At 48.1% G+C, this 22,709-nt stretch overlaps 2 protein-coding genes across 2 annotated transcripts; both read left to right on the top strand.

Annotated features, from left to right (window-relative positions):
- The first annotated feature begins 1,160 nt into the window (after positions 1-1,160).
- LOC106885180 (COMM domain-containing protein 9-like) lies at positions 1,161-17,505 on the top strand. The gene is made up of 6 exons (XM_014937150.1): positions 1,161-1,289; positions 9,998-10,168; positions 11,193-11,332; positions 12,070-12,104; positions 15,593-15,696; positions 16,523-17,505. Exons 1-6 carry the CDS (start codon positions 1,161-1,163, stop codon positions 16,661-16,663), a joined length of 720 nt encoding a protein of 239 aa, XP_014792636.1. The 3' UTR covers positions 16,664-17,505.
- A 1,908-nt stretch (positions 17,506-19,413) lies between these two features.
- Positions 19,414-21,734, top strand: LOC106885181 (COMM domain-containing protein 9-like). Its single transcript, XM_014937151.1, has 3 exons — positions 19,414-19,417; positions 19,848-19,951; positions 20,778-21,734. The coding sequence occupies exons 1-3, from the start codon at positions 19,414-19,416 to the stop codon at positions 20,916-20,918; spliced, it is 249 nt and encodes an 82-aa protein (XP_014792637.1). The 3' UTR covers positions 20,919-21,734.
- The last annotated feature ends 975 nt before the right edge of the window (positions 21,735-22,709 follow it).

Here is a 22,709-nt window from a genome sequence, read left to right on the forward strand (position 1 = left end):
CTTGCTTTGGAGAATCACAGAATCACATGGGGTTGGAAGGGACCTCTGGAGATCATCTGGTCCAACCCCCTGCCAGAGCAGGGCCACCCAGAGCAGGTCCCACAGGAAAGTGTCCACGTGGGGTTTGAATGTCTCCAGAGAAGGAGACTCCTCCACCTCCCTGGGCAGCCTCTGCCAGGGCTCTGCCACCCTCACAGCAAAGAAGTTCCTCCTCATGTTTAGGGGGAACTTCTTACATTCAAGTTTGTGCCCATTTCTTCTTGTCCTGTCCCTGGGCACCACCGAAAAAAGACCGGCCCCATCCTCTTGACGCCCTCCCTTTAAGTATGTATAGGCATTGATCAGATCCCCCCTCAGCCTTCTCTTCTCCAGACTAAAAAGCCCCAAGTCCCTCAGCCTCTCCTCATCAGAGAGATGCTCCAGGCCCCTCATCATCTCTGTAGCCCTCTGCTGTCCCATCTCCAGCAGTTCCCTGTCCTTCTGGAACTGGGGAGCCCAGAACTGGACCCAGTGCTCCAGATGGGGCCTCCCCAGGGCAGAGCAGAGGGGCAGCTCTGCTCACACTCTTCCTGATGCCCCCCAGGATGCCATTGGCCTTCTTGGCCACAAGGGCCCATTGCTGGCTCATGGTCATGGACCCTGTTGTCCACCAGGACTCCCAGGTCTTTTTCCTCAGAGCTGCTCTCCAGCAGGTCACCCCCAACCTGTCCTGGTGCAGGGGGTTATTCCTCCCCAGGTGCATCACACTGGTTTCTTCACAAGCCTTTGCTTATCTGCTGGTAGCGTGGCCATGGCAGAAGAATGAGCCCCATTACAAGTGGCTTCCTGCTGGGAGGTCCCAGGCACCCGCCGGTCAGAGCCAGGCAGCACAGAGGACAGTGATAAAGCAGGGTGTAAACTGTGGGAAAGTGAAAGGGAAGCAAGAAACTGTTGCAGGCAAAAAATGGTTAAGCAGAGTTTATAGTTTGTGTCACAGCGACCTTGGGCTGTGCCCGCTACCATGGGCTGTGGTGTAGCCAGGCCTTGTAATGAATACAGAATATTAAACCGGTGACATGTTTTTACAGCTGGTTTGTTGACACTGCCATCACTGCACCCTTAGAGCTGGTACTTGTTGTTTTACTCAGTTCTGAGCCCTAAGCTGGCCAGAGGTCACCAAGATGGCCTGGGGCCCTAGCAACGTGCAGAAACTCCTGCCTGTAATGGCTCCCAGCACCAGGCCCTACGAACCCCTGGCTGCTGAAGGTCAGTTCCTCCATGGGAAGAAAGAGGCCGTGCCACTGAAACGTGTGGGCTTGAGGCTTGCTGTTCCACACACCATGTCCTGAAGGAGCCCTTTCGGGCAGCGGTTGTCCATCGCAGTCACCACATGAATTTCAGCCTGTTTGTCCTTTCCCTCCCCGCCGTCCCCTCCCTGCTCTCGCTTGCCCGGGGGGTGGTCACCTTCCCCAGGTGACAGGGAGCTGGGAGCCCACACTGGCCCTGGCCTCTGCTTTGCTGTCAGAGTCGTGCTGAGAGACACTGACATCCAAAAGGAGAATGGGCAGAAGAAACCTCCCCTTCAATCAGTCTTAAACTTTACATTTGTCCTTTGCCAGCTCTGCAGCTTGTTTACTTTTTTGCCTTTATAGGAGAGATTAAATGTCTTTCTTTTGTCCCTGGTGGCTGGGTCCTTCTGTCTTGCCAGAACTAGCTCTGCTGTGGTGTCAGGGTTGCAAATACCTCAAGGAAAATGTTTCAAAGCGTGCTTTAATTGGCTTTAAAAGAGATGCAATTCCACTGAGCTGAGACATGTTACACAGGATTTTTTTCCCAGAAGTTTTCTGAGCATCCACAAATGGTTGTTACAAATGATCTGGATGAGACCTTGGATGGAGAAAGTTGTAAAAGCTTGATATTATGCTCAGGCCAAATGCTTTCTGATGCAAAATACTCAGCTTCTTTTTGTCCCAATGACACTTCGAAGCTTGAGCACACTCATAATCATAATCAGACTCATAATCAGAACTGGCACAGTCTGACCTGTCTGTCAAAGTTTATAGGGACTGTCCTGCACTGGGAGGGGGGGGAAGAAAAATACCTTAGATGAGCTGTTAATGTGCAGAGCCCTCTTCACAACCGTGTTAGGCTGCTCGCCTTCCAGTTTTAATACCGACAAGTGTCCCCAGACCGACACAGCACACAGAGTGTCTGTTAGCACCCAGCCTCAGCGGTGACATCTGTCAGCAGGGGTGTCACCCTCTCGGCTGCAGTCCCATCGGAAGGGTCTCAGGTATCAGCAGCTCAGAGCACAGAGGCACTCGCTGCTTCAGCCGAGAGGCCAGGGAGGAAGGAAGAGCGTAATCCGAGGGACGACTGAGAGCTGACACTGAAGAGTACAAACCCCAGTATTAACCATGTGGTTTTGCTCCATTCCTTAAAAAATCATAACAATAAAATAATGACCTATCAGGATGACAGCTGTTCAGTGAGCAGAGATGAAGCCAAATCATAGAATCATAGAATTGTCAGGATTGGAAGGGACCTTTAAGATCATCGAGTCCAACCATCAATCTAACTCTGATAAAAACCCATCACTAAACCATGTCTCTAAGCACTATGTCAACCCGGCTTTTAAACACCTCCAGGGATGGGGCCTCAAGCCCTTCCCTGGGCAGCCCATTCCAAGGCTTCATAACCCTTTCCATAGAAACATTTTTCCTAATCTCCAATCTGACCCTCCCCTGGTGCAACTTGAGGGTGTTTCCTCTTGTCCAAACGCTGCCTGCAGCCGTGCAGTCCGGCCAACGCCACTCATCCTGCCCGGGGTGCACCCTAAACACTCCTGCCCTACCCTCACAAAGGTAATGGGTTTCACCCACAGAAGTAAACATAGTAAATTTTAAGATGAGAAGAGTCTAATGCAGACAAGTCCTTAAGGCAAGGATTACCTGTCAGGGCTAGCAAATTTCCTCACTCACACAGGCCAATTAGTTTGTCTGAATTGCAGTAAAAAAAAATGTGTCCAAATGCCAAAAGCAAGAACCTTGTTTTCATGTCTGCAAAATCAATGCACATTCAAAGCCTGCAGTCTCATTTGCATAGCTTTTCAATATTTTTAATGGCTTGGTGCTTTATTTCAAAAGTGCTCTCCACTGCTTTCATCTGTAAATCTCAAACTTCTTCACAAAAGCAGATATAAGTAGTCTTGCCCATTTTTTACCCTATGAGAAAGCTTGACAGACAAGCTGTGTAAGATCTTACTGTAGTGTCCAGAGAAATTATAACCCTGATTCTCCCTCCCTCTACAGGATACTGCTGTCTCTGCAGCAGGGCTGCCAGAAGGGAAGGGACGCCCAATGCTTCAACACCCTGCTGCCAAACTGGCTGAAGGCAAAGATGTTTTGAAGCCAGCGCATCAATCTGCACCGTGGTGGCTGCTGCACAAACAGGAGCTTCTCCTACTAGCTCTCCCGTGGAGTTGGTCAGGGGGGGCAAGCAGATAGGAGACTTGGAAGGGGCACAATGCTGTCACCGAATAGTCTACATCCAGTTGGGCCAACATATAGTTGATGTCATAGCTCTGCTGCACTCATCAAGGAGCTACGTCCTGCATCTTCTTGGGGTCACACCAACCCCATGCAGTGATGCAAGGTTGGGGCAGAGAAGCTGGAGCTGCCCGGCAGAAAAGGCCCTGGGGGGGTTGGTGGACAGCCGGCTGAACAGGAGCCAGCAGTGTGCCCAGGTGGCCAAGAAGGCCAACAGCATCCTGGCCTGGATCAGGAACAGTGTGGTGAGTAGGACCCGAGAGGTGATTGTCCCCCTGTACTGGGCACTGGTGAGGCCTCACCTCGAGGGCTGTGCCCAGTTTTGGGCCCCTCACCACAAAACAGACATTGAGGGGCTGGAGCGGGTCCAGAGAAGGGCAACAAAGATGGTGAGGGGGACGGAGCACAAGTCTTGTGAGGAGAGGCTGAGGGAGCTGGGGGGGTTCAGCCTGGAGAAGAGGAGGCTGAGGGGAGACCTTCTTGCTCTCTCCAACTCCCTGAAAGGAGGGTGTAGCCAGGGGGGGTCGGTCTCTTCTCCCAAGGAACAGGCCATGGGGCAAGAGGAAATGGCCTCAAGTTGCACCAGGGGAGGTTCAGGCTGGATATTGGGAAAAATGTTTCCACGGAAAGGGTTATGAAGCCTTGGAATGGGCTGCCCAGGGAAGGGGTTGAGGCCCCATCCCTGGAGGGATTGAAAGGCCGCGTTGACATAGTGCTTAGAGACATGGGTTAGTGATGGGTTTTGTCAGAGTGAGGTTGACTCAATGATCTTAAAGGTCCCTTCCAACCCAGACAATTCTATGATTCTATGATTTTAATTTGGAAAAGTATAAGTACCTTTATTACTAGGAATCTGCTTTTTCTTATGAGTACTAGGATGCTGTTGACATTGTACCAGCTTCTTACCTTGTGACATGAACCCATGGAAGTAAAGGAAAAAGGTACAAGAAAAGCTCCCTATTTAATTTGTTGTTGGTTTTTTTTTTTTTTTTTTTTTTTTTTAAGGCAAGAAAAGGACAAATTATTATTTCTTTTTTGGAAAACGGAAAAAGTATCTGCTTTGATAGTATTTTGACTCACAATGCAGAGAAACTCTACAGTTAATTTTAAAATGATATTATTACTGTTGCACTTCATGCTTCTAGAATTCTTCCTAGCAGCTACTTCAAATAAAGAAAACACTGTAAAATTGCTGGTACTGAGCAATTACAGTTCTCACATCGTGGGGGCCAGATTTGTTTCCAGTCTTTAATGCCACGGTGCATTTAATCCCAGTGCAATGAAAATACATAGGAATGTCACGGGTATTTTCCAACATCTCTAGAAATGAGTTCCTTCTCTATCTGCACTATAGCATCAGCTTTAATTTACGTATTGTTTCTTGGCCCCATGGCTATGATTTTCCATTCCGTTTCCAAGTCCACAAAATTACTGCTTTCCATTGTAAAAGGCATCCCTCCATTTTAGAGATATCAACAGGAAAAGGAGACAATAAATACCCCCGGCAGTAGTAAAATTCCATCTCCAGTAACAGGTACGTGAATAGCTACTTAGAAGTGAAGAATTGGTATGTTATACCATAAATATTCTTAACAGAAATCTCTGCATGCAAGCTATATTGGTAATAATGCGTATCTCATTCTTAGAGAGGTTAATAGTTTTCTTCCTGTATGCATATATTTAAAACAGCTACTTTAATTTTTGTCAGAATTTCTGTAAGTTTTCTGATATGGAAACAAAAAAAAAAAAAAAAAGGAAAACTGAAGTAGAGGAGTTTTCTCACTTGTTTGTTTGTTTGTTTGTTTTCAGAATTGCCAGGCATTTTCCATCTCTGTTGCCCAGTGCTTTAAAGCCAAACATCGTCCCAGATGAGCTGTGTTGGTGTGCAGCAGGAGAACTTCTGGCACAGGGATTTCTGCTGCTGGACGTGCAACACCAGCTTACAAGTTTCATATACACTTTCCTCACCTGACCTAAATAGAAACAAAAAGAGAGAGAACACAAAGTTCCTAAGTTCTGACCGGTGATCTTTTATAAGCAAGTCTCAGAGTACACAGGCGACGTGCAGTTTAGGGCTGTAGGGACAGTTTAGGACGTATGGACTCCTGGGCTGCACAGGGAAGAGTGTGGCCAGGAGGTGGAGGGAGGTCCTTCTCCCCCTCTGCTCTGCACTGGGGAGGCCACAACTGGAATCCTGCGTCCAGTCCTGGGCTCCCCAGCTCAAGAGGGACAGGGAACTGCTGGAGAGAGTCCAGCGTAGGGCAACAGAGATGATTCAAGGACTGGAGCATCTCCCTGATGAGGAAAGGCTGAGAGAGCTGGGGCTCTTCAGCCTGGAGAAGAGAAGGCTGAGGGGAGACCTTATCAATGCTTCCAAGGATCTAAAGGGTGGGTTGAAGGAGGATGGAGCCAGACTCTTTTCAGTGGTTCCCAGTGACAGGACGAGGGGCAACGGGCACAAGCTGGACCATGGGAAGTTCCACTCCAATGTGAGGAAGAACTTCTTTGGGGTGAGGGTGGCAGAGCCCTGGCAGAGGCTGCCCAGGGAGGGTGTGGAGTCCCCTTCTCTGGAGATCTTCAAGCACCACCTGGATGCTCCTGAGTGATGTGCTCTGGGCAACCCTGCTTTGGCAGGGGGGTTGGACTGGATGGTCTCTAGAGGTCCCTTCCAACTCTGACAATTCCCTGATTCCATATGGACTACTGTGTTTTGTAGCCTGAGGATTAAAATCCTGGATTTTAAGCTTTTCTGCCAGCTCATGAACTGCTGTGTCTCTCTGCCCTTAGGAGGAGGACTGTGGTAACCACTGGTGACTGTTGTTTATGGAGTGGGTTAGATGGAACAGAAAGACCAGAAGGACTTGGGGGTGTTGGTGGATGAGAAGCTCAACATGAGTTGGCAACGTGCGCTGGCAGCCCAGAGAGCCAACTGCATCCTGGGCTGCATCCCCAGCAGCGTGGCCAGCAGGGCCAGGGGGGGATTCTGCCCCTCTGCTCCGCTCTGGGGAGACCCCACCTGGAGCTCTGTGTCCAGCTCTGGAGTCCTCAGCACAGGAAGGACGTGGACCTGTTGGAATGGGTCCAGAGGAGGCCACGGAGATGATCAGAGGCTGGAGCCCCTCTGCTGTGAGGACAGGCTGAGAGAGCTGGGGGGTTCAGCCTGGAGAAGAGAAGGCTCCGGGGAGACCTTAGAGCCCCTTCCAGTCCCTCAAGGGGCTCCAGGAGAGATGGGGAGGGACTCTTGATCAGGGAGGGGAGCCATAGGATGAGGGGGGATGGTTTCAAACTGAAAGAGGGGAGATTGAGATGAGATCTGGGGAAGAAATTCTTTGGTGTGAGGGTGGTGAGAGCCTGGCCCAGGTTGCCCAGAGAAGCTGTGGCTGCCCCATCCCTGGAGGGGTTCAAGGCCAGGCTGGATGGGGCTTGGTGCAACCTGCTCTGGTGGGAGGTGTCCCTGCCCAGGGCAGGGGATGATCTTTAAGGTCCCTTCCCACTCGAACCATTCTATGTTTCTATGACTGTATCTGCTGGAAAGCTCATTTTAAGTGGAGCTAAAAGAGTGAGGACAAGAAAGTGAAAGTTAGCTTTGTGCTAGTAAATTAAACGTGTTCGGAATTGTTTTCTGGCCCAGAGAGCAATGGGCATAGCATGGCTTGAGAGAGCTGCTCGGCTCTTGGCCTGTCAGACAGGGTGGCCGCCTGCTCCTTGGGGTTGCTTCTAAGCCCATGCCAGCTCCTGACCCTGGAGCTGCTTGGGAGAACGATGATCTGGATGAGTGGAAAACATGCCAACAACAGCACGAGCAATTTCACAGTAAAGGCCTTGGCAATGTTCTCTGCTGTTGAGTTGACTAGTGCTGACGCAACCAGATATCTAGGGGGAAATTTGCCCTCCAGGTAATCATCTCAGCATGATTCCCAGTAACAGCTACAAGAAGAAACTTGTGTCCTAGCCCTGGCATGAAAAGACTGAAGTGTCCATCAATATGTAAGAGAGTATAAATGGGACTTTAGATAAAGTTGGAGATGTTTCAGGAAAGTTCTGGTTGGAGAATATGATGCCAGGTACTCCAAACCCAATCTTGCCTGAGTGCTCTGTGAAGATTTCTTTCCTAGTATTTGCAATTTCTTGCTACCGAAACACCATTAAAAAAAAGCAAAACCAAAACAAATAATGCACTGAGGAAAGAAGTTTCTCACACTTCATCTTGCTCGATCTCTTAACCAGAATCACCCAGTTGGAGTTCTTTTCTTCAGGGCAAGGTGACAGCTTCACTTTTCCTTGTGGTGGAGAAGGTGCACCCCCCGGCAGGATGCGGTGACAGAGCACAGCCTGGCCCTGCAGCAGAGAGCCCATAGTTAGGGAACAGACACTCCGTATCCTCAACACGGGATACACTGCAGGGAAAAACCCAAGAGTTCTTCCCATCAAATCTTCAATATCTCCCAGTGAGCCTTTAACAGCCAAAGTGAACTAGAACTTTGTGCTTCTTTCCCTGGAGGGGAAAAGGTTACAGTTCTCCAGCCAAGAATTGTAGGGAAGTCAAGTTTATTCCTCTCCTTTTTTACTTCTCAAGGGTTAAAAAAAAAAAAAAAACAAACTCAAACAAAAAAGGACTGCAATGGGCTTTGTCAAATTATTTGCTCACCTTTTTATGCTTATTTTTTACCTTGAATATAGTAGGAAGAGCGACTGGCTTTTCCTCACAATGCAGTCCCTCTCAGATACATTTATTTGGGGCTCTCACTTTAGTTGATGGACTATAACAAATATGACATTTTTGCCAAGTGTTTATCTGTCACTGGAGCTACATCCCTATGTACAAAACACAGAGTATATTTTGCACTGACCTAGTGGAATGGTTTCACTCAGCTCCCCATCTCTAGAACTTGGCCTTGTGGTATCTCAGGATTTATTCCACCACGACAGCTGACTTCTGTTGAAGATAAATACCTCATGAGTGAAGCGTGCACAATCCTTTCAATGCCTTGTATATGAAATACACACAGTCCTTCCCCTTACCTCCCTATCCTGCTTTTTTTGTTGTTGTTTTGCAGTCCCTCTCCATTAAAAAAGGCAAAAGGCACCCAGGCAACCTCCCTCCGGGCATTTTCCCGAGGGAAAGGTGTACATCCCGCAGCAGAGAGCACGGCACAGACACCTGACACCAGGAATTCCCCTGCCTGCTCCCTGCCAATGGCCAGCGGAGACAGAAAACTGGGACAACTTGCTATTTTAAGTGAAAAGGCAAATGAAAAACTATTCTCCTGCTGCAGGTCCCCGGCTCCCACCTGAAACCTCCCACCTAGCCCTCAGAAGTCAGCCCTTCTCATTCAAGTGATTCCCAGCCCAGGTCCCTGATCCTTCTCCCCACGCGAAATGCCAATTCTGGAGGCTTTTTTACACGGCTGGGAATAGAGGTGACAGACAAGCACAGCAGACAGCAGGTAAGTATAGGTACCGATCCACCCGCATCCCACATCCAGGAGATGCTGAATTTAGAAAGTTATCAACAGTATTTAAGAGTCTCATAGTCTGCAGGCTGTCCGTTCACCCAGGCCCCTGCAGTGCTACCGCCCACGTGTTTTTTAAAAGAGGTGTCTGCGCTACTTCAGGAAGGATGGTCTTCACATCCCCCAGACTGGCTCAACGAAGAGAGAGAGCCAAATGGGTCAGTGCTATCACTGCACAGAATCACAGAATGCTACGGGGTTGGAAGGGACCTCTGGAGATCATCTCCTCCAACCCCCTGCCAGAGCAGGCCCCACAGGAATGTGTCCAGGGGGGTTTTGAATGTCTCCAGAGAAGGAGACTCCACCACCTCCCTGGGCAGCCTCTGCCAGGGCTCTGCCACCCTCACAGCAAAGAAGTTCCTCCTCATGCTTCGGTGGAACTTCTTACATTCAAGTGTGTGCCCATTTCCTCTTGTCCTGTCCCTCGGCACCACTGGAAAATGACCAGCCCTGTCCTCCTGACACCCACCCTTTAACTATTTATACACGTTGATCAGATCCCCCCTCAGCCTTCTCTTCTCCAGACTAAAAAGACCAAAGTCCCTCAGCCTTTCATCATAAGAGAAATGCTCCAGGCCCCTCATCATCTTGGTAGCCCTGCATCACCCAGCCCCATGCGCAGGCACATCTCCCCATCTGCAGCAGAGTTTCATTTTGAGACTCAGTGACTGGTCGAATTAACATTCAGTTCTCCGGATCCAAGCCGACTCCAACACGCAGGGCAGTACAGATGCACCCGCAGGCTCAGAGCCCACAGCCGGGTCCCACTGGGTGCTACAGACGGGAAATTCCAGGAAAAAAAGGGCAGCAAGAAGGCCTACGAAGGTCATCATCCAATGCATCCAATTCCTCTGTGTGGTTTGGTGGGTTTTTTTCAATCTCGTAGGGAATTGCCTCTGACATAGACATAGCAGAAACACCAGAGAGGAGCAGACCAGAGAGGTCGAGGCCGTGTAGTTCGGGCCCACACCGACAGCCGGGCCCGGGCCCTCTGCGGGCCTGGGGCCGCGGGCCCCGCGGGCACCGCGCAGCCTCCTCCGGGGCTGGGACCGCAGGCACGCCAGGCCCCCCCCGAGGTCGGGACTGCAGCGGCCGGATCGCCCGGCCGGCCCCGAGGAAGCGGAGCAGGTAGGGCCGGGAGGGAGCGAGCGGGGCCTGAGGGAGCGGCGGCCGGGGCCTGCCGCCGTGCGGGCAGGGAGGGGAGCGGGCACCGGCAGCGGGCACCGGCGCAGGGCTCGGCCCGGGCTCCGGGGAGCTCCCGAGGGCCGCGGCCGGAACCGAAGTGCTCGGTAAAAGGCCGCCTCCCCCGGAGGCAGAGCCCGGAGGGGCCTTACAGGGAGGCGCCTGAGGTGTGTGTGCTGGAGCGTCACCGCGAACCAGCAGATAAAACCTTGTAAAACTCAATTTAAAGTTCAGAAAGCGGGCATTCCGTATGGCGGCGCTGTGTGTGCAGGGGATGGCTCCTGCTATCGTGCACCCCGAGTGCTGTTGTCAAATTAAATTTATACACAAGAGGTATACATACTCAGTGTAATTCCAAGAAAACATTAGCGCATTTATTACGTTTCCCAGAATTCATTTACGTATTATAATAAGCTTTTGGGCATGCTTGGTTGTGCCTTCTGGTGGTCCTCATTTTGAGTGAGGGTCGTTTCTTCCTCAATCTTCATCTTCCTCACCTGTCCTTTGGCTCACTTTTCATGTTGGCAAAGCATTCTAACTGCTTAATTGCTCATTAAAACTGATGATCTCTCTTGTACCACCTGTTTGTCAGGCAATGTCCATATTTATTGCATCCCTGTCTTTGGTCACCATGTTCTCAGGGCCACGTACATCCTTTCTTACCTTACTAAGTCCTTGAAACCATTTGGAATGCTTGCTAAAATAGCTACATTTCTTCCCTAAAAGAAGATTCTCTACAGTTTAACCACTTACAAACTACAGAAGATCTGCTGTAGGTATCAAGAGGACAGAGCGGACCTCGTGCACCCTGCCTGTTAAGGCCATCAGGCAGTACCTGGAAGACCAAGGCCCTCCTGGAGCTGGTCGCGCTGCAGAAGCTGTGTCTCCCCTGGCTACGGAAGGGCAGTCCTGTGCTGATTGAAATGCTTTTCAAGCCAGCAGAGCCCTTTCTCCTTTTCCTTTCCTACAGCTGGTGTCTGCTTTGCACCATCTCACCAGGCACATCGTGTACCACGGCTTGACCAGGGCAGAAGATATCATCTCTCTCTTTCCAGAAAACTTCCACCAAAATCTGAAGAACCTTTTGACTAAGATAATCTTGGAGAATATGTGAGTGTTACATACCTGCCATTTGCTTGCAGCTGGAAAGTTAAAGCCTGTGTATTCTGTGAATTTGGTGCATACCTTGGGCATAATCACACAGGTTGGGATGAGCAGAGCTGAATGAAATATGTCATGTGAGTGGAATGGCAAGCAAAACACAGCACAGAGGGTTTTCCCAAGACTTTTGGAGTGGGCGTGGGCCTCATTCACGTAATACAAAGCCCCTTTTATCCTAACAGTTCACCTGTATGGTGGAAAAATGCTATGGGTGGTGATAAAAGTTAGAGGGCTGGATTTCAGTACTGCAAAGTCGGATGGGGCAGGGTCTGGATGCCCCTCCACTTCCCAGCCCGGCGGAGGTGCAGAGGCAGCGTGCGTGGCACAGCAAACGTGAGCTGGAGGCAGAGGAGAGCAGTCCTGCAGGCTTGCACCTCCCACTGCTTGGTAGCCCATTGCTTTGACAGAACTGGGGAGAAGGGACCATGCCGTGAGCGAGCCGCGCTTGCAGGAGAACCGGTAGCCGGTCCCCAGCTTGCCTGCCATTGCCCACCAGTGACAGCCTTTCCTGGGCGCCCGGTGGCAGCAGCAGTCTTTCTTCCCTGCTCACTGCTGCAGCCCTGGTAACCCTTCTGGCAGGCATAAGCCACTCTGAAGGCTTTCCCTACCTTTTTTCTTTTCTTTTTTTTTTTTCCCAAAGCACTGCTGATACTTTTTTTTTTTTTTTTCCCTTTACTTTTTCACAGCTCTGCTTGGAGGAATGAAGCACAAGCAAGTCAGAGTAAGTAGTAGTTCATATCTTGATGCAATTAATGTTTCCTGAGGTCGTTGGAGCTTAGAGTTTACCTTAGTGCATCACAACATGTGTTCATAAGGTGGCACAGAGACCCCCCCTGTTTGCCTCAGACGAAGCTGTGCAGCTGTGGCATCACAGGGCTTAGGCCATGAGCTTGTATTCAGGTCTGGGCTAAATTGTTTCCAGTCCTCAAGCAATTCCATTTAATTCTCAGTCGGTTACCACCTTGCAGAGTGCACTGCACAGCGAGTGTTTGCAGCACTTTTGGAAGTGGAGCACTGTGACCTCCCCATTCAGGTCATTAAGTGATGTACGTATTCCATAGCTTTGCACTGTGAAGGGCATGTGTGTGTTGGGGAGTACCTTAGCTTTTCACATCTATGCAGTTCTGTGCACTCTTCTGTGCCCCCCTCTGCCAGGGGGTACACTGCATATATTCCTAAGTCTGCTTGTTCCTCGCCTTTCTAAACGGTGATGTAATTAAGGAATGCAAACTTAAACAATCGCACCGTGGGCAATGAGTTACATCCCAGGTAGGTGTTCCGTGCAGCTACAACACTCTGTTTCCCCCCCCCAAGAGGTTTTCTTTACAACTGTGGCACTTGGAGGCTTACAAATGGGAGCTGATAACAGAGTAGTTTGAGGTAGGGTGGGATCCTGCTTTGCCTGCAGAGGAGATGATGTCCAACAGCTAAACAGTATGGCAGGACCTGGAAATACACTGTCCCTCAAAGTTTTAATGATCGGGAGAGGGAAGAAACTGTTGTGTGATGCTAATAAAGCAGTTCCTTACACTAAACAATTTCTGGTGTTACCAAGAAACATAATGCTTTTTCCTTACCCTTAACACTATCATGCCTTAGAGGAAATGAGAGCAAGGATGACATGCTAGCTGAATCTTCACAGCCCAGAAACAAGGCTGGGTGAGTGGCTTTTGGAGCTTACAGGAGCTCTGCTCTGACACTCACGTCTTGGTATTTGTAAATGTTTAAGCCTGTTGGAATGAGATTGTCTTCTAGGAAAGGGTGGATTGGTTTAGCATTGTATTCATGAAATATCTGACATACATTACATAGGGACCAAGACAGTGGTACACAGAGCAGACATTCCAACTGATTGATCTGTGTTAACATATAAATGTTTCCTGCCCCTCCCAAGCCACCAGCAATCCATCTTTGCAAATTAACATACAAGGCTAAACAGATGCGTTTTATGTTGGTGCAAGTGCTGCCAAGTGCTGGCCCTGGCAGACTGTGAACTGGAATTTGTTCCAAAAGCAAGAGCCAAGGCAGCCTCCTGCACTGCCTCCTGGAGCTCTGTGCAGGGGAGCAGGAGGAGAAGGGAGAGCCTTTCCCCACACAGAAAGAGATATTTCTGTAAGCACTGTTAGGAAGTAACTTGAGCATCTGGAGGAAGGCTAGTGATCAGCCCTTGGGGAGGAAACCAGGCATCTTATGATAGAAGGAATCCAGACAGGTTGCAATTGCCTACTGAGACAGCTCTTCCCTTAGCACTCAGCAGAGCTCTAGTCTTTGCCTCTTCATCCCCCTTGGTACCTTTAAATAGATGTCAAATAATTGCTGACAACCAGGTTTGATAAGGCTTCACAAAGACACTCAAACCTACCAAGCACCACAGCTGAGATTTTAAATTGAGTTTGAGAATAACCTCCCTAGAGATGTTTTATGGGGTTGGTCCTACCTTTCATTCGGGCTTCTTTGAAAATCCCTAGCTGACATAAATGGGAAAAATGTTCCTTCAGGCACCCTGTAGCCATTTACACTGGCATAGTTACAGCAGTTCAGCCCCTTAGCTAAAAATGTCCTTTTCAAACTGAAAGGGCTTGTCTTTGTTTCCATGTCCTTAGTGTGGACTTTCTTCTAGTGAGAATTTAGACTTTTTCCCAGGAAACTGGATGCTGTGCTTTCAAACATAGGAAGTGTAGCTCAGCTCTTTCCTGAAAGTGGAGTTGAAAAAGGTGCAAGAGGTGTTCCCAGTCTTATAAGTGCTTCATAGAAGCAAAGTGGGAATGGCTTTAAGTATGTATATTAAACAAGGAATTTACCTTACAGGTAGTAGCAAAGTGGGAATGACTTTAAGTATGCCCTGTGAAACTGCACCTTACAACTTTTTTCTTTACATGTATATTAAACAAGGAATTTACCTTACAGACATGTTTCAAATTTCTGGATTTTGGTGGTAAATTTCACTTTACCACTGGGCAGTCAAGGGTTCAAGCCTCATCTTTTAGCACTTGCTGTTGTCTGGTTGGATAAGTAATTATGCTTTCCTCTGGTTTGCAATTTGTGTGAGAAAACACTTGTAAATCTGAGGTGAAAGTGTCAATGCTGTTTCTTTTTCTGGGTTAAAAATGTGGATTTTTATAATGAAAGTAGCTGTGTGCCACCCCTCCCAGTACCTGCCTCAGTTTCACTTGAATATATTCTTCAAATGTTCCTTGTATTTATTGCTGGCAGTGGAAAGACACTGTTTAAAAACATTGTGCTCCCAGGAACTGACAAAGAGCACTTGCAGCCAGCCTGTTGGTGCCAGGCTTTTGTTGGGAGAACCTTAATCCCAGCTTCTATGCCAGAGCAGCTCTGCTGGAGCAGGTCCAGAGAAGGGCAACGGAGAGAACCTTAATCTCAGCTTTTATGCCAGAGCAGCTCTGCTGGAGCGGGTCCAGAGAAGGGCAACGGAGCTGGTGAGGAGTCTGGAGCACAAGTCTTGTGAGGAGAGGCTGAGGGAGCTGGGGGGGTTCAGCCTGGAGAAAAGGAGGCTGAGGGGAGACCTTCTGGCTCTCTCCAACTCCCTGAAAGGAGGGTGTAGCCAGGGGGGGTCGGTCTCTTCTCCCAAGGAACAGGCCATGGGACAAGAGGAAATGGCCTCAAGTTGCACCAGGGGGGGTTCAGATTGGATATTAGGAAAAATGTTTCCACGGAAAGGGTTATGAAGCCTTGGAATGGGCTGCCCAGGGAAGGGGTTGAGGCCCCATCCCTGGAGGGATTTAAAAGCCGGGTTGACATAGTGCTTAGAGACATGGGTTAGTGATGTTGGGTTTTTTTTTTGTCAGAGTTAGGTTGATGGTTGGACTAGATGATCTTAAAGATCTCTTTCAACCTAGACAATTCTGTGATTCTCTGATGAGTTGCCCCCAGCAAGGCAGGGGATGAAGAAGTGGAGAAGATGTCTTACTGCTCCCCTTATCCCAGCGGCTTTGTGAATTTATGTTTGTCTTGTGTGTGACAACGGGAGAACCCTCTTTGTCCTTCCCGTGTCATGAGGGAGCCTTCAGAGACTGGCTCGGTGCAGAATGCACGTGATGTGAAACCACATAGTAGACTAAAGTTGTAGGCTTCCCAGGGCCAGAAGCAGAGAAGCACGTGCATGGTGGTGGTCACAGGTTCCAGGGTCTGGTGTCATCATGCACTGCCAGATGACCTAACAGACACATTTTTTTTAAAATCCCTCAGTCTCCCTACCTCGGCTGGTTGACATGGACTGGAGGGTGGACATCAAGACATCTTCAGACAGCATCAGCAGAATGGCAGTCCCTACTTGCCTGCTTCAGTTAAAGGTAATGTCAGTGGCCATAAAGAATACGGGACCAGAACAGTCAAGTCCAGCCCCTGACTGAGCAGTGGCAGCACAGGATGGTTCAGACAGGCACCTGGTGCTTGCCCATCCCATGGTGGGCAGTTAACAGACTGTCTCAGAGGTGATCTTTGAAGTGACACAGGAATGATGTCTCTGATGAGAGCCCTCTTTTTCTGGCAAAGGAGAATTTTCTTTGCATGGGGATGCGAGAAAGCACCGTGTTTGTTCCTGCTCACCTTCCTTCTTTCTCTACAGAAAGAAAGAAGATAAATTATGAAGTCATCGCCTTTTAATTCAAAGTCACTCATCAGCATATTTAGTTGACTGCATTAGTTGGGAAATAACTTTTGATTACTAATAAATTCCTTCACTGGGCACATCTGTCATTTGGGGAGTAGAGCTCAACTTCCTGCTTATATTTGACAGAGTTCTGGATCCCCCCAACCAGTAAGAGTTGGAAGGGTGGGTTTCAGAGGAGGGTGAAAAAGGTCTTAATTTCTGTGGGGGATGGGGTTATGTGGTATCTGCTAAAGTGCTTTTGACATCTATGTGGCTTCCTGCCACGAGTCTCCTCAGAATTTCCCCGTACTCCTGGCAGTATACATTTTTTTGCACCCTTTCCATGGGAGCACAGTTCACTAGTGAGGCACACAGCTTAGAAAACGTGCTGTGGTCCTTCAGGGTGGAGCTGGATGCCAGATTTGAAGCATTTTTCTTTTTCTGTTGAACATTGACTTTCGTAGTGGCACTGGAAAAACACGTGAATGCGTTTTTCATACAGCTAAAGTCTGTGTTCCTATTTTCAGATTCAGGAAGATGTTGCCTTATGTGGAAATAGTCCTGTTGTTTCTGCCCTGACTGTGGAGCTGAGCAAAGAAACCCTGGACACGATGTTAGAAGGTCTAGGAAGGATCCGGGACCAACTTTCTGCTGTTGCAAACAAATGAATACTCAAGGGCATGGATTCCAGCGCGAGGAAGGGGAGTGTTCTCTACCTACAGCTCCCATAAGCTGCAGCCTAGTGTAACGTGTGTTCTGTTTGAACAAAGCAAAATTAAAGAGGTTTCTTTATTGAGTTAATAAGATAGCTTTTGAAAAGCTGACACTTAAACATTCCTTTGGTCCGATGCCAAAGAGCGTTTTCCTGGTCCATGGTCGAACAAAAGCTGGTCTCTATTCCAGCAGGGGATTTGCAGGCTCAGAGCTTGGCTTAATCAGAAGGATCGTCACTGGAAACAGCAAATAGCTGCAGCCAATGAAGTGAGTGCTGTCTCTCTGCCCTGAAATTAGGGTCTGAAAGGCTCAGTCAGGCTGGTTAATGGGCTGCCTTCCAGCACTAGCAGAGGAGGAGGTGCTTCTCTCTGGAAGGGGTGTGTGGAGGTGCATGCTGGCTGTAGCACCCTCTCCCTCGCCGTGCAGCACGGCCGTTCTGCAGATTGTTATTACAGCATAATGCTTTGAAATAGGGCAATTATGCTCCAACACATTCCCTTCTGATCAGCTTCATAGCACCATTTGCGAAATGACTAGTCTGAACGTCTTTAGTAGCAAGTAATTTCCTCCTTCTGTTTCAAAAGAAAAAAAGGAGTTCAGCTAATTAATGTTTGGGTTTATTGGACTCTGGGCTTTGCCTTCAGTTGATGAAAACCAGACTGGGAAAGTAAAGACTGGATGGCCATCGCCTGTACTGTAGGGAGCTGTTCCGTGGCAATATGTGCCTCTACTTCCCCAAACTGTTCTGTTTTTTGTTTGGATAAATTTTCGTTTAATTAAAAAAATGAACTGCTAATTTATTTTGTGGATCCTTTTCAGTCTAGAAGAGATGCTGTCTTGGGTTACCTCAGCGTCCCTGTTACGGCACCTGGTTTCCAGGCTGGCTTAATGGGTGTTCACCTTCGTTGCTGAAGAGGGATCTTTTGTTTCCTGTTCACATGGATTAATCTTTTAAACTGTGGTCTCTTCGCTATGATACAGTTTCATGTCACCTTTTTCCTTGGGCATCAGCTCTGTGCAGTATTACAGGTGACCTGAAACATTGAAAGTGCAGAAAATGAACAAAATTCAGGCTCTTCTCTCTGATGCTCCAAACTGGAAGGCTGGATCCGAATACTTTTTTTTTATGGCAAAATCCCACCTTTCAGAAGACATTTGGCTCTTCTTCAGGACACAAAATGTTGTCTCCTGTGTTTGGAAACATTAACTTATTTAAGAATTTCACTGAATTTCACTGAATTTCTAGAGTTGGAAGGGACCATAGAGATCATCTAGTCCAACTCCCCTGCTGAAGCAGGATTGCCCAGAGCTAGAGCATGTTACTCAGGAGCATCCAGGCGGGTTTTGAAAATCTCCAAAGAAGGGGACTCCACACCCTCCCTGGGCAGCCTGTCCCAGGGCTCTGCCACCCTCACCGTGAAGAAGTTTCTCCTCATATTTGAGTGGAACCTCTTATGTTCCAACTTGTGCCCGTTGCCCCTCGTCCTCTCAGTGGGAACCACTGAAAAGAGCCTGGCTCCCTCCTCCTTCGAAGCCAAAGTTCTGCAGCTTACACCAGTCTTTTAACCATGAGTTGATTTGTTGTTTCTTCCTACTTACCCCTTCGTCCATCCCTATGTCTTCCTACTTACCCCTTCGTCCTCCCTATATCCCACAAGAATATTTGTAAAATAGTCTGGTTTCGTTGTTTCTTTTTTGTTGTTTGTTTTTTTTTTTTCCAGCCCGGTTCAGAGTCCTTTACAGTTCTCTGTTGTTCTCAAGCTTTTTCTCCATGAACCTGGGGTGCCCTCCAGGCTGCAGGGCTGCGGTGACACCATCCTAAGGGCAAAGCCGTACCAGGAGTAGCATGGACCATCCCTCCCAGGATTCAGTCATTCTTCCCATTCCCTTCCCAAACCTGTCCTGGTTTGAGCAACACAGGACTCATTTCTAATGCTTGGGAAAACTGCACTTTTAGAAGAATCTAGTGTCTCAATTTGCGACGATATTTACTTTACAGCCAGCTCTGGGATGTGGGTTTCAAGGTCTCACTGTTTTTGAGCTCCCCAGGTGCAGGGATGAGAAGTGAGACCTGGGCACTTGCCCCAAGCTGCCAACAGGGTTATTTCATACCATGACCTTCACATTCAATATAAATCAGGTTTCTGAGGAATTCTCTCTCTCTCTCCCTTGATGGCTGACACCCTGAGAACTCCTTGCCCTGGTGCCGGACCCTGAACCCTTCCCTTTCCCAATGCTGTTGAAGCCATTAATTGAATTCAAATTAATACCATGGTATTACTATTTAAATTATTATTGTTATTAATAATAATATTTAAATTAATACCACGGGAAGCTGCATGATGAAAAGCATGATGCAGTGAAATGTTGGCTGACACACGGCTGCACGGGGCTGCCCGGTCTCCCCGGGGGGACAGAGGTGGTGATGCTGGAGATTTGGGCAAACGGGGTCTGTTCCCCATGTGGGCAGAGTTTGCCTGTTGGCTGTGGTGCTGCGGCAGCGATGCAGGGCTGGGCTTCACACGGTGGAAGCGAAGGCTTTGGGGAGAGGTTTAGTGAGTTCAAAGAGACAGTAGCTTAAGGGTAGCATTACGTTTTAATATGCAGATACAGAGAAGTTAAGAAACGCAATTTTTATCAAGTTTCAAATTAATGTTATTTTGACGTTTTCTTTTAAATGAAGGCATTGATAGTGCTTAGAGACATGGGTTAGTGATGTTGGGTTTTTTTTTTGTCAGAGTTAGGTTGATGGTTGGACTAGATGATCTTAAAGATCTCTTTCAACCTAGACAATTCTGTGATTCTCTGATGAGTTGCCCCCAGCAAGGCAGGGGATGAAGAAGTGGAGAAGATGTCTTACTGCTCCCCTTATCCCAGCGGCTTTGTGAATTTATGTTTGTCTTGTGTGTGACAACGGGAGAACCCTCTTTGTCCTTCCCGTGTCATGAGGGAGCCTTCAGAGACTGGCTCGGTGCAGAATGCACGTGATGTGAAACCACATAGTAGACTAAAGTTGTAGGCTTCCCAGGGCCAGAAGCAGAGAAGCACGTGCATGGTGGTGGTCACAGGTTCCAGGGTCTGGTGTCATCATGCACTGCCAGATGACCTAACAGACACATTTTTTTTAAAATCCCTCAGTCTCCCTACCTCGGCTGGTTGACATGGACTGGAGGGTGGACATCAAGACATCTTCAGACAGCATCAGCAGAATGGCAGTCCCTACTTGCCTGCTTCAGTTAAAGGTAATGTCAGTGGCCATAAAGAATACGGGACCAGAACAGTCAAGTCCAGCCCCTGACTGAGCAGTGGCAGCACAGGATGGTTCAGACAGGCACCTGGTGCTTGCCCATCCCATGGTGGGCAGTTAACAGACTGTCTCAGAGGTGATCTTTGAAGTGACACAGGAATGATGTCTCTGATGAGAGCCCTCTTTTTCTGGCAAAGGAGAATTTTCTTTGCATGGGGATGCGAGAAAGCACCGTGTTTGTTCCTGCTCACCTTCCTTCTTTCTCTACAGAAAGAAAGAAGATAAATTATGAAGTCATCGCCTTTTAATTCAAAGTCACTCATCAGCATATTTAGTTGACTGCATTAGTTGGGAAATAACTTTTGATTACTAATAAATTCCTTCACTGGGCACATCTGTCATTTGGGGAGTAGAGCTCAACTTCCTGCTTATATTTGACAGAGTTCTGGATCCCCCCAACCAGTAAGAGTTGGAAGGGTGGGTTTCAGAGGAGGGTGAAAAAGGTCTTAATTTCTGTGGGGGATGGGGTTATGTGGTATCTGCTAAAGTGCTTTTGACATCTGTGTGGCTTCCTGCCACGAGTCTCCTCAGAATTTCCCCGTACTCCTGGCAGTATACATTTTTTTGCACCCTTTCCATGGGAGCACAGTTCACTAGTGAGGCACACAGCTTAGAAGATGTGCTGTGGTCCTTCAGGGTGGAGCTGGATGCCAGATTTAAAGCATTTTTCTTTTTCTGTTGAACATTGACTTTCGTAGTGGCACTGGAAAAACACGTGAATGCGTTTTTCATACAGCTAAAGTCTGTGTTCCTATTTTCAGATTCAGGAAGATGTTGCCTTATGTGGAAATAGTCCTGTTGTTTCTGCCCTGACTGTGGAACTGAGCAAAGAAACCCTGGACACGATGTTAGAAGGTCTAGGAAGGATCCGGGACCAACTTTCTGCTGTTGCAAACAAATGAATACTCAAGGGCATGGATTCCAGCGCGAGGAAGGGGAGTGTTCTCTACCTACAGCTCCCATAAGCTGCAGCCTAGTGTAACGTGTGTTCTGTTTGAACAAAGCAAAATTAAAGAGGTTTCTTTATTGAGTTAATAAGATAGCTTTTGAAAAGCTGACACTTAAACATTCCTTTGGTCCGATGCCAAAGAGCGTTTTCCTGGTCCATGGTTGAACAAAAGCTGGTCTCTATTTCAGCAGGGGATTTGCAGGCTCAGAGCTTGGCTTAATCAGAAGGATCGTCACTGGAAACAGCAAATAGCTGCAGCCAATGAAGCGAGTGCTATCTCTCTGCCCTGAAATTAGGGTCTAAAAGGCTGGTTAATGGGCTGCCTTCCAGCACTAGCAGAGGAGGAGGTGCTTCTCTCTGGAAGGGGTGTGTGGAGGTGCGTGCTGGCTGTAGCACCCTCTCCCTCGCCGTGGAGCACGGCCGTTCTGCAGATTGTTATTACAGCATAATGCTTTGAAATAGGGCAATTATGCTCCAACACATTCCCTTCTGATCAGCTTCATAGCACCATTTGCGAAATGACTAGTCTGAACGTCTTTAGTAGCAAGTAATTTCCTCCTTCTGTTTCAAAAGAAAAAAAGGAGTTCAGCTAATTAATGTTTGGGTTTATTGGACTCTGGGCTTTGCCTTCAGTTGATGAAAACCAGACTGGGAAAGTAAAGACTGGATGGCCATCGCCTGTACTGTAGGGAGCTGTTCCGTGGCATTATGTGCCTCTACTTCCCCAAACTGTTCTGTTTTTTGTTTGGATAAATTTTCGTTTAATTAAAAAAATGAACTGCTAATTTATTTTGTGGATCCTTTTCAGTCTAGAAGAGATGCTGTCTTGGGTTACCTCAGCGTCTCTGTTATGGCACCTGGTTTCTAGGCTGGCTTTAATGGGTGTTCACCTTCATTGCTGAAGAGGGATCTTTTGTTTCCTGTTCAAATGGATTAATCTTTTAAACTGTCTTCTCTTCACTATGATACAGTTTCATGTGACCTTTTTCCTTGGGCATCAGCTCTGTGCAGTATTACAGGTGACCTGAAACATTGAAAGTGTGGAGGAGTAAGTGCAGAAAATGAACAAAATTCAGGCTCTTCTCTCTGATGCTCCAAACTGGAAGGCTGGATCCGAATACTTTTTTTTTATGGCAAAATCCCACCTTTCAGAAGACATTTGGCTCTTCTTCAGGACACAAAATGTTGTCTCCTGTGTTTGGAAACATTAACTTATTTAAGAATTTCACTGAATTTCACTGAATTTCTAGAGTTGGAAGGGACCATAGAGATCATCTAGTCCAACTCCCCTGCTGAAGCAGGATTGCCCAGAGCTAGAGCATGTTACTCAGGACTGCATCCAGGCGGGTTTTGAAAATCTCCAAAGAAGGGGACTCCACACCCTCCCTGGGCAGCCTGTCCCAGGGCTCTGCCACCCTCACCGTGAAGAAGTTTCTCCTCATATTTGAGTGGAACCTCTTATGTTCCAACTTGTGCCCGTTGCCCCTCGTCCTCTCAGTGGGAACCACTGAAAAGAGTCTGGCTCCCTCCTCCTTCAACCCTCCCTTGAGATACTTGTAGGCATTGATAAGGTCTCCCCTCAGCCTTCTCTTCTCCAGACTAAAGAGTCCCAGCTCTCTCAGTCTCTCCTCATAAGGGAGATGCTCCAATCCCTGAATCATCTTTGTAGCCATACGCTCGACTCTTTCTAGTAGATCCCTGTCACGTTTCAAATGGGGAGCACAGAACTGGAAATAGTATTCCA

Source organism: Calidris pugnax, unplaced genomic scaffold (assembly GCF_001431845.1).
Source record: "Calidris pugnax isolate Ruff unplaced genomic scaffold, ASM143184v1 scaffold3, whole genome shotgun sequence".
Lineage (NCBI taxonomy): Eukaryota > Metazoa > Chordata > Aves > Charadriiformes > Scolopacidae > Calidris > Calidris pugnax.

What these genes read in the sequence shown, in the direction of transcription:
- LOC106885180 (XM_014937150.1), top strand. Translation starts at nt 1,161, where the DNA reads ATGGCCTGGGGCCCTAGCAACGTGCAGAAACTCCTGCCTGTAATGGCT. An exon ending in GCCCCGAGGAAGCGGAGCAG is followed by an intron (nt 10,169 to 11,192) that starts GTAGGGCCGGGA and finishes CCTTTCCTACAG; the next exon opens with CTGGTGTCTGCTTTGCACCA. An exon ending in AAGATAATCTTGGAGAATAT is followed by an intron (nt 11,333 to 12,069) that starts GTGAGTGTTACA and finishes ACTTTTTCACAG; the next exon opens with CTCTGCTTGGAGGAATGAAG.
- LOC106885181 (XM_014937151.1), top strand. An exon ending in CTTGCCTGCTTCAGTTAAAG is followed by an intron (nt 19,952 to 20,777) that starts GTAATGTCAGTG and finishes TCCTATTTTCAG; the next exon opens with ATTCAGGAAGATGTTGCCTT.